Below are 15,429 nucleotides of genomic sequence, written 5' to 3'. Positions count from 1 at the left end.
TAAATATTCTCCTGACCACTAAAATGAAGTTATCGCCAGATACACTGGAAACTCTTGCATGCTGGTTGGATGTTGAAAATCCCCATAAAATACATATATTATTCGCTCGCATCAAATTGTGAATTGATTAAAACCAGGTCCGTCCGTTCATCCGTCTGTTTGTCTGTGTAATCGTTGTAGTAAACTCTCTCTCGTGGTTACAAAAATGAATCTATCGGCAGATCCGCTGGAAGTTCTTGCGCACAGATTGATATTAAAAATATGCAAAGTCAATTCGAGGACAAATCCGTAGCGCAACATAGACTGTGAGCAGAGCCTAGTCGTTTTTTTTTGCTCATCCCCTCATAAATTAAAACAACAAAAATGTACATATTCTATTTTAGAATAACGGTAGCGGACATACCAGAGTTCAAGTTGGCCACAATCAGTTGTTTCGTGCTCTTATTAAATTAATTTATTCATTGAGGAAACTTTTTAATATTTCAATTTTCTTTGCAGCTGGAAATCTCTCATAGATATTGCAGTTCCAGCGTATATGTGAAGACAAATAGTTACAGTCTAACGGTATCTGCAAAATATCCGGCATTATTTGTTTACGTCGAATTGCTACGTTCCGATATTTCTAAATACAAGTTATCGTGCAATGGTTTTATGCAAGTTACCCCAGTTCAAGTTATTCATTTAGAGTTTGAAGCAAATAATTGCATCAATTTAACCAGACATGATATCAAAGTAACGACAGTCAATCAATATTTAAAAAACTAGTTGATTAAAAAAAAAAAAAAAGAAAAAATTAAAAAAACTATTATTTTATAACAGGTTTAGAATAATTTTTATGTAATAATAATTTACCAAAATAAAATCAATAAGCAAGCCATATGTCCAATTCGGAATAGCATAGATAATTAAAAATATATTTTAAGACTTGTACAATTTTTTTTTTCTTTTCTACATTTTAATCTATAATTGATAATAATTGCTAAATGCAAATACAATATTAAATGAAAAATGTTAACTTTGAAGATCTAAGTCTTTTATTTTTTTAGAGGACCTTATTTTACTAATTTTTTTATAAGTCGAACTAACAAAGGCGCCGAGGTAATATTTCTCAGCTTTTGAGCTTCCGAAAAGTGGTTGTAAGACATGTTTAAAGCTCCATTATTGCTTTTGGTGACATTCATTTATATGAAAAGGACGAATCTGTCTGGTGTGTGTTGTAAAAAAATTGGAAGATTGTGCGTGTTGGCTAAAATTGAATTGAAAACAGGAAAATAGGTCAGAGCGCACGCCCGCAATAAACACTGTTTCTTTAGGCAAAAATTTGTGGGTCTTTGCTCAGCACTCACCAATTATCTCCTACTTATATGCAAAAATGAGAAAAGTCTGCCATGCCCACACAAAATAAAAGCTAACTAAATTTCCGTTTTATGCATACTAATCATATAACACACAGGGCAGAATGTTTGGAATTATTTTGTACATTTCTCAAGTGAAAATATTCTATCTGAGCACTAATCATGTACCTTTTAGTTACCTAGCTCTCACTTGGAAGACATACGTTAAAAGGCACTTGGTTGCATATGTCTTTCGTCACTCGAAATTTATTTCAAACCAAGTAGCTCCCACTCCCGCTCCGGGCAACGCCGATCATTAAGTACCATACACCAACCAATTCTTATTTTTATTATAGAACACAATAATTATATCTTGTTTATATATAAAGATATATTTTTCAAGCGGGCCCAAAATGCAAAAATAATTTAGTAAAAATTTAATCTTTACATACGGCAGGATTTAAAAATAGGCGTACATGGTCCATATTTCGTAAAGTTCATTTTTATATGAAATTACTACAGTATTATGGTTCAATTTCCATCGTCACTTGTTAGAACTTAGACTTTTCTGCACTACAAAGTATCAAATTTCGTGAAAACCTTTATTAGTGTAGGATCGAAAAAATAGGCCGAGATAGTCCAAATTTGGAACAGTTAAATTTTTTTATGTTAAATTACTATTACGATACCTTTTGTCGTATGAGCTTCAGTTTTCGCTATATGAGAGTGGCTTCAATAATTGCTCCAGCCAAAAATACTATCACTTAGCCACTTTTGCCGAAAAATTTCGAAATTTTTAATTTTTTTCGATCGAAAAATTGAACCGATCCGAAGGCATTTTCAATAGTGTTCGTCCTTGGGCGAAAACGCGTCACTATACCAAATTTCATTAAAATATCTAAAAAGTTTAAAGTGGCTATTAAAGCCTTGTATAATCTAACCAAAAACAACACATAAAAATAAATGAATAAAAAAGATTTATATATATTTTTTTGCGCACGCATCTGTGAAACAATTTACTCTTTAATCTTGCACTAATAATATTTTTTGGACAAAGTTTCATTTCTGATTTTTTATAATAATTACGCGTTTCATTTTAAGAACTTTTGACGTGCTTTGTAATATTTTGGTTTGTTGTATATCTTGCATATACTTGATGTTGCAGTTGGCACATGAAAGCGCCATGTAATTAAATTCATTTTCCAAACATTTCCTTCAAAAAGAATTGCCGACTTTTATATAGAATACAAAGACTTTTGTATTCGCGCTGCCTCTTTTTTTTTTTATAGTGCAGGGAATCATCCATTGTTGACTCGTTAAATATTCAAGAAGAAGAAAAAGAGAATGTAAAATCTTTATTTCCGTTGTATACATCGTGTGTGAGTTCATCATTACGTTTTTGTGTGAGCTAGAAATCAGCGAAATATTTGCGGGCAGGTGTAGTGGAGAATAATAAAAAACGTTTAACTGAAATCTAAAGTCCATTTTAGAAGTCGCAGAGGTAAGGCAAATTGATTATATTGAATAGTAACTAAACAATTTATTGAATTGAGATATTCAAATCAAAGAAAAATTCTGTACCCGGTGACGCCATCTTGTTTTTATTTATTTTTTTTTTTGACTTTTGAAAAAATGCTTATTAATAGCATGTATTCTGCTTTCATGATTTCAGTTAAGAACATAAATAATGGTTGGTTCACGTGTGTACGTCGGCGGTTTGCCGTACGGCGTTAGGGAACGCGATTTGGAGCGTTTTTTTAAAGGATATGGTCGCACTCGCGACATTTTAATTAAAAATGGATACGGATTTGTGGTAAGACACTTTGCTAAGAAAAATCGACATTTGCGCTTTTTTTTTTTTATCCTTTAAGGGTGTGTTTTATAGAATGCATATTATTGTCATTTCACATTTTATAGGAATTTGAAGACTATCGTGATGCCGACGACGCAGTTTATGAATTAAACGGGAAAGAGCTGCTAGGTGAAAGGTAAATTTTAAAAGATAATTGATACTTTGATAAGAATTTCCTTATAAATATATTTTATTGTTATTTTAGGGTAGTTGTAGAACCAGCTAGAGGAACCGCTAGAGGTAGTCATAGAGACCGCTATGGTGATGATCGTTATGGTGGACGACGCGGTGGTGGTGGTCGTTATAATGACAAGTAAGTTTACATTTGCATAAATGTTGCTAATATATATTACAATTCTCTAAACGATTTTCACTTGTCCCTTAGAAACAAAAATTCAAGATCTTCATCTCGTTATGGCCCCCCTCTCCGCACAGAATATCGACTTATTGTGGAGAATTTGTCTAGCCGTGTCAGCTGGCAGGTATGTACACATTTTATTGTATGCACATTATTTGCACATTATTTTATTGATACATAAATATAAGACTAGTAGCGTTTTTCTTGCTTTTTGTTTTATTTTTGAAGTCTTCAAAACAGTACTTTTCGCTTGGTATGTTTTAAGTCATACACAAAAAATATGCGAAAGCGGTACTTGATTAAAAAAAAAAAAAAGAAGCAACTGAATGAAACGTACTGTAATTGCTTAGTAACTCCTCTGTAAAATAGATTAACATTTCGAGAAAGTTAAGTCAATTATATATTTGTTTGACTTTGTTAATTATTGAATATATGCAAAACTATTACTTTAGGGGAAGGAGATGTGTTCGGTTTGCGTTAACCTCCAGTTAATGTGGTGACACGTAGAGCGTATGTACACCCAAAGATATGAGATCAATTGTCGATTGTTATGAATGAACGATTGATTTATGCATTATTGGAGAAAAATGTTATCAAATTGATAGTATTTGGCCTCCAGGAAAGATATCATCGATACATGCATAAAGTGCAGGAGATGGGAGAATAACTATTTATGTCGGAGCAAATGCCACCATATGGTAGTTAGTGAAAATTCACAAAAGCAGTAAAGTGACGCGTAAAAGAACGCTTCTGACTCTTTTGCATATAGCACATACTAGATATTGTTGTTGTGTTCAAGACCATTGCAATTTTAGTAAATTTAGCAAACTATCGGTTTTTCAAACTTGGAATATATATATATTCATTTCATTCTTCCAATCCAGGATCGTCGTATGCTGAATTACTTGTAACTATTTACATATTTATTGTACCAAATATGTGTTTTATGGAAAGCTAGCAAGGAAGCTTTTTTTAGATGCAAGGTGCCTTTTTTAATTTTCAAAACAAGTGCAATATTTGAAATGTAATTTTATGTGAGCGTGCGATTTATATTCTTAACGAATTCAGTGGTGCTTTATGATAGAAAATCGATTTAAAAATATGTCGTGTTTTGTTGGAGGCTTCGAGATTGTTTTCTGAAAGTAATTTTTAATCTCATTTAATGGATTCGGGTTTTCAGCGCGCAGTACTCTTCACGTCTTGAATTTATGGCTCGAGCGTTGATTTAAAGTTCGTTTCCCGTGGAATCTTCAGAAATGCGAGGACAGTTGTGGAGAAAGCAAATTTGAACATAACGCGAATGTCAAATCTTAAAATAATTTAAGAACGTTCTTGGGACACCTTATTGCTAGTGCTAGTGCACTATAGGTAGAGCAAACCATACGTACGCGCGCGCTTTATTGATTTGAAAATGGATTAATTCCAAGGCATGGTATACTCTAAAAATTTAGTAGAGATAGGGGTACAGTAAAAGTCTTCCCTGGTAAAGTTTCGAATAGGCTGCAGCATTTAATATATTTTCGTGTGCCCTCATCAGAAGTTTTATTCCACATAATCTTTGACGCAAATTTATATTTATATTGCTTGCATCTACGCATTAACTTTATCTTGGATTATCCAGTCTTATTATATTTCGTATTAAAACTATTTGAACCGTTTATGACAATTTCTACGGCTTACGGTTTATTCTTTCTGTGAATTTGCGAATTGCTTCAAACACCGCGAAAATAATCGCAATATCACTTCCCGCCGAAGAATGTAATGTTTTAATACATCGCGTTGCTTCTCATAAAAAAAAAAATAAATAAATTAGTTTAATTGGATTTAATTATTGAATGGAGTAAGATAACTTTATCACTGTGTTTAATTAGCGAAGGCCATTCCAGCTTTTTTTTAAAATATTTTGCATATATTTAATATATACATCCATTTACTAACAGTTGCTCCTTTATTAATACTCCTTTCTCCGACATTTAATAAATCTAAGAAAAAAGAACTCTCTGCATGGTTTGGCAAACCCTTCCTCTTCTCTATTCTTCTAATGTATAAATATTTTCCTTTATTTAACGATTCAAGAATTTTCGTTTTGTGTTTTGATTATTTCTCTCTGTTAAGTTTTTTTTGTTAAGAAAGATTTTTACGTTTAACAATTGGCCGAAATTTTTAACTAACTAGAAATCCTTGTTTTGTGTAAATTTTAAAAAAAAAAAAAAACAAAAAAAATTTCTAACTTTACATTTATAAAATCGAAAATGCTAAACAAAAAAAAACTGACCGGTTGTGTGTTGTTATCATTTCCCCCAACTACCCAACTCTACTACTATCACCTACTCTGCCAATTAGTTCTCTGCTCGATTTTGTGAAATGTGTGTGTGATGTGCGATACGCGATGCAAACAAATGATATGCGCCGCTACAAACCAGGGCACGTCCATCACCTATAATCGCTGAGGGAGAAACCTCTTTGCGCGCCAGAGTGAGACAGTGAAAAACAAAATGTAGGTGCGTAAGCGATGACGCCGACGAGTAAATAATTAAACTAAATGTATGAGGCAAGGGTATAATTTCTTCTTCAATCCCCCTGGATTTTGTACATGTGTGTGTATGTGAAGGCCAAACGGGGCAAACAGAAACCTTTCTTGTAATAAATCAATTTGCCAATAGACGAGTGAGACAGAGAAAGCTATGTATAGAGATCAGATTATTAAATTCAAACAATCACGTATAAAAAAAATAAAAAGTGAGCAACCGGTAAAAAGCCATCATTCCGACTAGCTCAAAAGACGAGGTTATTTTTCAACCGTATTAAAAATAAATTAGAGAGAAAAGCGAACTACCAAGCTATACAAGAGTAATGGGAACTATCACATAAAATTGCTGACGTTTCGTAATCAATAATCAACAGCCTAGCCTGCCTTAACTGCACATAAAAGCTGTCAAACACAACTTGTTGGCCAGTCTAAAGCACGGGTTTTCCACTTACAAGATGTGTGTATTGGTTTTGATTATTGCAAACAACAAACTCTGTACTAAAATCGTTACTCAACCGCAGAAGCCAGAGACCGAAGTCACTTGCTTGTAAAGAAGACAACTTCAGCATTACTTTTACGAACTGGCGCAGATGCTTCAAAGAGCCCACCACCCGTTGTGTATTTCTGACGGCGTGATTGATTATGTTGAAATACTGAAGTTGTTTTTTTTATACGTTAGTGTTGAGTCTCGTTAATCAACGTTATTAGGTACTTAAAATAACACATATACAAATCACAACGAGCTTTAATTAATGTATATCAATAAATGAATTTAATTTTAGAAATGTTAAATTTTCTTTTTCGCGCAAGTGCTGAGGTCCAAATGCGCAGTTAAATCTTGTTTGCTCACTGTTTTGGATCAAAGACTGACAATCTCTGCGATGATCTGTGCATACTGCCAAAGCAAGGGAGATGTGGTATATATGTGCAAAAACCAGACAGTCGGGTCATTGAACTCAAGTTCACTTTGGCTAATATCAAGAACTCACTCTCTCCATACTGTAATGGTCTAGCGGGTCCATATATTCGTTCGTAATTCTGAGGCAATGAAATGAATGTCAGTGCACATTTGAAACGCCACGTTCATCATGATGATGGGTCCAATGGTCATCAAGTCCGTATTGAAAATAACCCTGGTGCGTGCATTCAAGACGAGCCTTGGCGTTTGAAATTCTGCTCAATGACACGGTCACACCATTCATCATTCGTCTGCAAGATGATTACGCGTTCAGTCGCTAAGGAGCTTATGATAAGCTTATGTTTTACTGTGTCCTCAATTCATATTGAGACATGGTGCAATTTCTTTTTATTTTCCAGTAAGCTCCGGTACGTTGTTCTGAGCGAGCTGATTGATCTAAACCGAAAAGTTGGTTGGCCTCCTAAATACACTGTACAACACCACCCAGCCAATCTTACTGGTTATCCATCCACACATAGGGTTCTCAAGCATTCCGTTTTATTGGCACTAGAGGTTCATATGGCAGTGAATGGCAATGGCGCCAACAATCGACGTCTCACTCTGCTCCCCCTAAAAAATCGATCACTTGATGTTGTTTCTCTTAAAACTTTCTTGAAACGGTTGAACTGGCATAACATTGAACCCGGTCAACGCTAGAAATAGGCAATCGAAGCTATTGGTTACTTTATTTTCCTCCTCGCTAACTAAACAAAACCGTTTGGAATAAGCGACTCGGTGTTTGCACTTCTCTCTCAGTTAAGGGAACTGAAGACGACAAATTGTGTGATGATGATAATAAGATGACGCGCTTGAATGTGACTTTCTCTCTTTAAATAAGGCTAAAACGTAAATTGAGAAAAAAAAAAAAACATGATGAGGGACTCAAACTGGCTTATTGACTGACTCTTCAAGCAAAGCCTGTTTAGCTAAAAACACTCCCAAATCTACGTACAGAGAAAATCAGCCAAATTATAAAAAGATTGATCGGTCGATTTTTTGGTCATTTAGTTTGGTACCAATAAAATTAAAACAGATGATGATGTCCTAAGTAAGAACTGTTTTAACTATAAACCAAAAATTATGTATTTTTTTTTTTTTTTTACTTAAAAACGGATATTTTAGAAACTAAAAGCAAGAGAGCTTAAACACTAGAGAAGCGCAAGCAAATGGTTTGGCATTTCGAACAACAAACATGTCTCTAACAAACCGCCAAGGTGAACAATAGTGAGAGAAGTTTTGTGGTCTTCATGGCTTATTCCACTGGCTTAGATCAGATCAGAAACTCTTAGGCAGCTGACCCTTGTATAGAAGACTTAATGAATGAATGAAGTAAATGATGGAAGGATTTGCTTTGCTCAGGAGAGAGATGCTAAATTATTTGCTTGCAATTTCAATGTGTTGCTCTCCATTTACAAAGAATTTTGTATTAAACAATCGCAATTTTCCACAATTCTTTTTCTTGGTCATTCTGCGTGGTCTTGCCGAAATTTCAATAGGACCTTAAGGATTACATGCGCCAGGCTGGAGAAGTTACTTATGCGGATGCTCATAAACAAAGACGCAACGAGGGGTAAATTTGCGTTAATTTATATTATCAGCAATTATTAAAGAATCTATCGCTTACAGTGTGGTGGAATTTGCTTCATTGTCTGATATGAAGACAGCTATTGAAAAGTTGGATGACACCGACTTGAATGGACGTCGTATACGTTTGGTAGAAGATCGGCGCAGTGGCCGCGGTGGTCGTGGAGGACGTGGACAATCTGGATCTTCGAGTTCACGCTCACGTTCCCGTTCCCGTAGACGTACACGCTCTAGATCACGACGCTCATCTCGTTCTCGCTCTAAATCGCACAGCCGTTCAAAATCTCGCGGCGCGCGCTCCAAGTCCAAGTCCCCAGTTAAATCACGTTCTCGCTCACGTTCCAAGTAAGTGAGAGATATCGGTTTACATATCATTAATTTTTAATAAATCATTGCTTCATAGTAAATCACGTGAGGTATCCAAATCCAAATCTAAGTCTCGTTCTCACTCCCGTTCCCGTTCTCGTTCACCAAAACGCGATTCACGCTCACGTTCCCGCTCCAATTCTAAGCGAGAATCACGTTCCCGCTCTCGTTCCAAGTCACGCAGGGACTCCCGTTCCCGGTAAGTTATATACGCATTACTATCTTATCACAAACTGAATGTGATTTTAATAAATAAATATTTTTTGTTTTACTTTTCTGATTTTGTGCTACCACTACCACCACCACCACCACCACCACACTTGTTCCACAAATAACACTTTCTCATACTTGACAATATTAATTAACCTTAAAAAAAAATCACTAAAATTAAATTTTGGTTCTACCTCACTATGGCGTTTTCTGTTATTACAGAAAGTCCGCTAATTCGTAATCTTTCAAAATCTTTATACGTTTCCCTGCCGATTATTATAAAAAGTATTTGCTTTTTTTTCTTTTCTCTCCCTACCCTTTCAGCGATCGTTCAGTTTCCAACGATAACAAATCACGTTCCAGATCGCGTTCGGTGTCACCGAAAAACGGGCATGCTTCACCTGACCGACACAACGAAAGTATGGATGATTAAATTAGCGACCGCTCTACTCTTTTTTTTTTTTTTTTTTTCGTTTTTTAACAGTTGGTTAAACTTAACCTTAAATTTATATCTATAATTAAGTATATAAATTTAAGGTTCAGTTTAACCAACTGTCATAATTAAACATTTAAAAAACTGAAACATCATAAAAACTGAAGAAAAACTTATTTTTAAACTAGAATTCAAACTTTTTTTTTTACGTTTTTTTCATAAATTTAATAATTCATAACTTTTTTATAAAGCCATCTTACGTTAATTTCTAAAATTCATAAGTCTTTTCCAAGGGAAAAAAATTCACTCACAATACTTGAATTTATAGTATCGCACATCGACAACATATGGGTTCTTATCGATAATATTATGTAATAATTTTCTTTTGTAACTTATAATTTTATTCACTCATCCTATCGGGGCTTAATTCAAAAACAACTCAAAGGCTAAGTAAGACTTTTACTCCTCTTTTTTTTTCTTTTCTTTTTTTAATGTTTAATTGATTCGCAAACATCCGATATGTGTGTTTATTAAATAAATGTCTTTATATTTTGGATGCTTACATAATGGCTCGGTTTGTTTTTCTATATTTTTAATAACTCGTGGAAGAAAAATTAATTGCGTTTGTTCTTTAGTTATAACAATAATTATATGAAAATAAAATATTGTTTATACGTTTAAGAAACATATTACAAGTATAAAATAAAATAAAGTAAAAATAATGATTGCATTAAAAATTTTTTCCTTAAAGCTTTAGTTTTTTTTTTGTCAAACTGAAGTAGATTCACTTCGCGAAATTATATGAATTTCGGCATATTGACAACAGGTGGGAGGGCTTTTAAACCTCAAATGATAATTGATAAGCAGTAAACGTGTTGATGGACATTTCTTATCCCGTATACCGTCCAATGCGTGTGCTTGTAGATGCATACGTCCCCTATAGCAGTGCTACATTCTTCATATTATGAAATAAAAATAAAAAAGTATGGGTTTGAAAGCATCGGCTGATTTTAAAGCGATCGTCAACAATATAGAAATCATCGTAGCTTTTTCATTTTAGTTGAATTTTATATCCGCCACTGAGTGTTCAAGAAAACTCTTAGCGGCAAGACTTTGCAATGATTGTCTTCCCCATTCTCTACAAATGGAAAAGACGTCAGCCCACATATTTGGGAAATTTGACAGGGTAACTTTAAAGCCATTCGAGTTTTGCATTATGCAATTCTTTTATCGTTTTATACTTATTTCAACGTATATATATAAGTAAAATAATATAACATTAACCAAGTGGAAATAAGTGCATTAATAGGCACTTTCACGAAAAAGAGAAAAAGGACGAATGCAATAAGTGAATTATATCGCTTCAAGAAAAGTAGGGATGAATGAATTTGCGCGCGCGAATGATTTAATATCATCCATAAAAACAATGTGTATTTGTTGGTTATGCGCACAAATCCATTTCAGTCAATAGCATTGACCGTCAAAGCCACTCGAAGGGGAACAAATTTAAAAAAAACCACTAAACAAGGACGCGTTGGGCAGACTGCGATATCAGCGAACAGCACTACCCCGAGAGAAAATTACATAATCAGGAGCGAATGGTGGCAGCAGCCAAAGATGGGCTTAAGTCATTCCATACAAACAAGTTAAACCTAGTCAAGGAGAAGAACGACAGAGTTTGTTCACATTAACTACTTGAAAGTAAAAATTCGTTTTAAGTTGTCTTCATTTTTTTCAAATTTTCATTTTTTAGGAAAACTTTAAAATATGAACATGAACTTTGAATTTTATATTTTCTTATTTTAATTTCATATATATTTACACATTATCATATGAATGTCGCAATAACGAATGTAGAGTGTTCTCAAATGAATTGCAAATCAAAACTTAGTTTGTAGTTTAACTTAAAGCAGATTTAATATAACTCAATATCGAAGTGCAGAAGACATGTAGGTTTTTATTTCCTCATTCGGGCCGAACCATTCTCTAATATACCACTTCTCAGAAGAAAAGTTAAAGCAGGAGGTAAAAGTCAAAATCTTCTATTATTTACTCGGGAAAAACTTATATCTGGATGTATAATTTTGTACGAGACCAATCAACTTTGTAAAAAAAATAAAACACCTAGAAATATGGCACATAATGGCCCTTTCAATAAACTGAAAAACATCAATAGCAAGTTGATGAGAGAATCAGCAGATATAAATTCAGCAGATCTAAATTCAAAAATGACATTTGCTACCTAACTGTCTCATGAACGATGGCGATAACCCGACTTCCGGTGGACAAAAGTCTTCTATTCTAGTATACGGTATAGAAACTCTCTTGCCAATCGTTAACAACACAACATTCGACGTTTCGCTTACAACTACTTCCACCGGTTTGAGTCATTATTTGCGTGGAACTACAACAATCACAAAAGTGAAGGTAGGAAGCTGAGGAATTTTATGAACACTCCGTATTTGATTGAAAGCATTCTCTAAGTGTGATCTACTTACCTCAAAACTAGATCAGACAGAAATAATTAAAAAAGTTATATTCGGCTGTGGGCAAATTTCTCCGACCAATCACTTTTAAAATCTTTAACGCCTTATGCTTTTATGTAACTTATGTAACTAACTTCGAAAAAAAACAATTTAGCTGGTGGCCCTCTACTCTTCAAATACTTTCATCTAACAATCGTATCGACGGTATTACGAAGAAAAGATTGACAGATCTCTTCCTGGTGTCCATCATGTTTATTGTAAGATTAACGAATTTCTAAAAGATATATATTTAAATTCAAAGTTCAAGTTCACAATTCAAAATTTCCCAATTATTATGAAATTATACAAATATACTCAACTAGCAGTTCAATGGTCGTGGGTTCGAATCTCAAGTGCGGTAGAGTTTTTAATGAAAGCCGATAGTCTTAGATGCTAGTGTTTTAAGAGTTTAGTCTTAAAATTGATTTCTCTGGGGAAATTAATAATAATAATAATAATAATAATATTAATTATTAATTATTAATAATATTAATTAATGATATTAATAATATTAATTATTAATAATATATGAATTATATGAAATTATTTCTTTTTTTTTTGGGGGGGAGAATGAAATCATTTCACTTCATTCGTTTCATTTTAGCAATTATTTGACATAATTTTGTTTTTATTTACCATTGTATGATCTTTTTATTGTTTACGTTAGAGTAAACAAATAAACGTCAAATTTGCCCCTTATTTTGCCAGCTGTTCTGTTAACCGCAACAGCAGCTGTTCTTTAAAGACAAAATTCTCGCTTTTAATGCAAGTTCCTTAAGAAAAAATTAAATTTCATCAAAAACTTAGCACATTACTGAATATATTGGCCCTATCGTATATATACAGGAACAGGGATAACTTATTTATTCAAACGAACCAAAAAACAAACAAAAAGTTTTCTATAAATTCGTAGATTGTTATTGAAAATGAGGCGGCGCGCTGGTTTGGGGGCAATTCAGCAGCAACAACTAGCGGCTGAAAAATATAAAGACAAAGGCACTAATATACAGGAATCCCAACTTGAGCAGATGACTAAACAAATGGAAGTGTTTCGGGAAAAACTTGAAGAATTTGCCATCAAACATAGGCAGGATATTAAGAAGAATTCGCAATTTCGTAAACAATTTCAAGAGATGTGTGCCGCTATTGGTGTAGATCCGTTAGCAAGTGGTAAAGGCTTTTGGAGTGTCTTAGGCATTGGTGATTTCTACTACGAACTCGGTGTACAGGTAGTCGAAGTGTGTTTAGCGTCCAATCATAAAACTGGTAAATTAAACCCAGTGAAATTTTTATGCACTGCTTACAATTGTCAATGTTACAAAAAGGTGGCTTGATGGAATTAAGTGAATTAAGAAAAAGATTGGTAGCGGCTCGTGGTCAAAGTTCTATACACCAAGAGATAACAAACGAAGACATCTTAATGGCTGCCAAGAAGCTGACCATATTTGGCAATGGGTAAGTTTGTGATAAATAATGTGTCACAAGAAACGATTTCCTCTGAGGAAACAAAAAAATGGAATATTTTGAAGTTTTGTAGTGCATAAGATGGGCAAAGGCAAATATATAGTTCAATCAATACCGGGTGAACTGAGTATGGAAGAAAGTACCATACTAACGATAGCTTCCAATACTGAACAAGGCTGTGTCACGCTTAGCATGTTAATGGAACAATTGGGGTACGTAGCGTGTTGCAAGATTGTTTGCTGGGAATTCTAAAAATTCGACATTTTTCGCATATTTCAGATGGTCTGAATATCGAGCCCAACAATCTTTGGATAAAGTGATTGGCGAAGGTCTTTGCTGGATCGATGAACAAAGCGTAGAACGAAGCTATTGGTTTCCCAGTTTATTTCCAGGTCGTACCTCGCAAACAATATAGATATATAGATTGTATTATGTTATTTATACAAAAATAAACTAACGCTTTCAAGAAATAATGCGAAGTGATTTGCACGAATAATTGAACACTACTTGTTTGCTTTTCTTTAAACACCCCCGCGTTTTAAGCCTCCTCAGTTTCCTCGCACTTTCAAACCCTTTTTGTAATTCCAGGATTTCACTTTTAGCCCCCACCGCAGCGATCTCACTTTAGAAACGATTCGTTCCCTGCTTAAAGTCATTCGTCATTTCATTCAGAGCGACCCGATATCTAAAATATACAGAGTCAATGATGTTGACGAAGTTCGATTCTTTCAGATATTTGTTTAATTCAAAGTAGTGACGATGTTCGTGCTATGAATTTTTTAATAATTTACTACAATAAAATCCAAAGGCCACATAGCTTCATAATTAAAAACATATTTTAAGTATTGAAGTGCTGGAAAAGCTTTGAAGAGGTAATAAAGAAATCATGCTAATGATTTTGAAGAGGGTTCGTTCTTACAGCGTATAATAGGATAAGAGATTCTTGTAGGGATCGGTTTATCGCAATCGTTTACCAGAAAACTTGACCACAAATTTCAAGTTCGGGGTTATGTCTGTCGATCACGCCGTCGCTTTTCTGTTTATTTTAATTTATTGGAACGGCAGCTTATGTGCCATATTTTTAGGCAATTTTTTTTGCAGTCTACAAACCGTAAGAAAACACTTGAAAAGATGATGTGCCCTATGCAGATGTACATCATGTGTTAATAACTTTCGACCTTGAATGTATCATGACTTTTAACAATGAGTTTGTTGCAACTAAAATAGATTAGTTCAAGTTGACATGTTTTGTTGTAAACTCGTGCATTGTTTGAATATTGAGTTAAAAATAGAAGCAAGTGATCTTAGATAATAAAATGAGCGAGTTAGAGAATTTGATATGATTGCAGTTCCCGTATACGCGATTATTGTATGTACATATGACCCTAAGTGAACTACAAACAAATTACTCATCGCCAATGCTCGGAATATACAGAGGTCCTTTGGTAAATCATCGAATTTGACTGTCGTCAATTTTTCAAGAGGTTTGTCTAGTTGCAGTCGATTTAGCTGACTTGAATTGGATCAATGAATGGGATTTCAACTTACCAATTAGATATGGTCATTCCATGCTGACGTTTCATATCCAATCTATATAAACTACCAGTAGTGAAATGAATCAGGAATTTCAGCGACAGTTTTCAGAAAAAAAAAAAAACAAGTCACCTCGTGTACCCATTTTTAGTTAAGGATGAGATTTGGCTATGCCACTAAAACAATGAATTCGCAACTGCAAAGCGTTAAGAGATTTGATCTCTGAAACTGTTAAAGTAGCGAAAGGAATCATCGAATGTTCATTTTTAGCGATGGCAAAGC

At 34.1% G+C, this 15,429-nt stretch overlaps 3 protein-coding genes across 4 annotated transcripts in view; all 3 read left to right on the top strand.

Moving 5' to 3' along the window:
- LOC119641936 (beta-mannosidase) overlaps positions 1-780 on the top strand; it is a 7,136-nt gene extending 6,356 nt beyond the window's left edge. Inside the window, exon 10 of the mRNA XM_038040860.1 lies at positions 499-780. Coding sequence (XP_037896788.1) covers positions 499-765 — 267 coding nt within the window. The 3' untranslated portion in view covers positions 766-780. The remainder of the gene's footprint in view (positions 1-498) is intronic.
- A 1,906-nt stretch (positions 781-2,686) lies between these two features.
- Positions 2,687-9,750, top strand: LOC119641929 (serine-arginine protein 55-like). Of its 2 annotated transcripts, none has more exons than XM_038040847.1 (9): positions 2,687-2,835; positions 3,007-3,147; positions 3,252-3,322; positions 3,392-3,499; positions 3,572-3,668; positions 8,529-8,602; positions 8,659-8,961; positions 9,020-9,181; positions 9,517-9,750. In XM_038040847.1, exons 2-9 carry the CDS (start codon positions 3,022-3,024, stop codon positions 9,623-9,625), a joined length of 1,050 nt encoding a protein of 349 aa, XP_037896775.1. In that variant the 5' UTR covers positions 2,687-2,835; positions 3,007-3,021; the 3' UTR covers positions 9,626-9,750. The 2 variants fall into 2 exon arrangements, with proteins under 2 accessions (XP_037896775.1, XP_037896777.1); XM_038040849.1 differs by lacking the exon at positions 9,517-9,750 and adding an exon at positions 9,415-9,509.
- Positions 9,751-12,775: 3,025 nt separating this feature from the next.
- Positions 12,776-14,110, top strand: LOC119641948 (vacuolar-sorting protein SNF8). Its single transcript, XM_038040878.1, has 4 exons — positions 12,776-13,416; positions 13,476-13,605; positions 13,680-13,826; positions 13,894-14,110. Exons 1-4 carry the CDS (start codon positions 13,077-13,079, stop codon positions 14,027-14,029), a joined length of 753 nt encoding a protein of 250 aa, XP_037896806.1. The 5' UTR covers positions 12,776-13,076; the 3' UTR covers positions 14,030-14,110.
- The last annotated feature ends 1,319 nt before the right edge of the window (positions 14,111-15,429 follow it).

This window comes from Glossina fuscipes, unplaced genomic scaffold (assembly GCF_014805625.2).
Source record: "Glossina fuscipes isolate IAEA_lab_2018 unplaced genomic scaffold, Yale_Gfus_2 197, whole genome shotgun sequence".
Lineage (NCBI taxonomy): Eukaryota > Metazoa > Arthropoda > Insecta > Diptera > Glossinidae > Glossina > Glossina fuscipes.
The sequence above is the reverse complement of the archived record's forward strand: the minus strand, read 5'-3'. Positions and strand labels throughout refer to the sequence as shown.

What these genes read in the sequence shown, in the direction of transcription:
- LOC119641948 (XM_038040878.1), top strand. Translation starts at nt 13,077, where the DNA reads ATGAGGCGGCGCGCTGGTTTGGGGGCAATTCAGCAGCAACAACTAGCG. An exon ending in AGCGTCCAATCATAAAACTG is followed by an intron (nt 13,417 to 13,475) that starts GTAAATTAAACC and finishes TGTTACAAAAAG; the next exon opens with GTGGCTTGATGGAATTAAGT. An exon ending in CTGACCATATTTGGCAATGG is followed by an intron (nt 13,606 to 13,679) that starts GTAAGTTTGTGA and finishes AATATTTTGAAG; the next exon opens with TTTTGTAGTGCATAAGATGG.
- LOC119641929 (XM_038040847.1), top strand. Translation starts at nt 3,022, where the DNA reads ATGGTTGGTTCACGTGTGTACGTCGGCGGTTTGCCGTACGGCGTTAGG. An exon ending in AAAGAGCTGCTAGGTGAAAG is followed by an intron (nt 3,323 to 3,391) that starts GTAAATTTTAAA and finishes TTGTTATTTTAG; the next exon opens with GGTAGTTGTAGAACCAGCTA. An exon ending in AAACAAAGACGCAACGAGGG is followed by an intron (nt 8,603 to 8,658) that starts GTAAATTTGCGT and finishes TATCGCTTACAG; the next exon opens with TGTGGTGGAATTTGCTTCAT.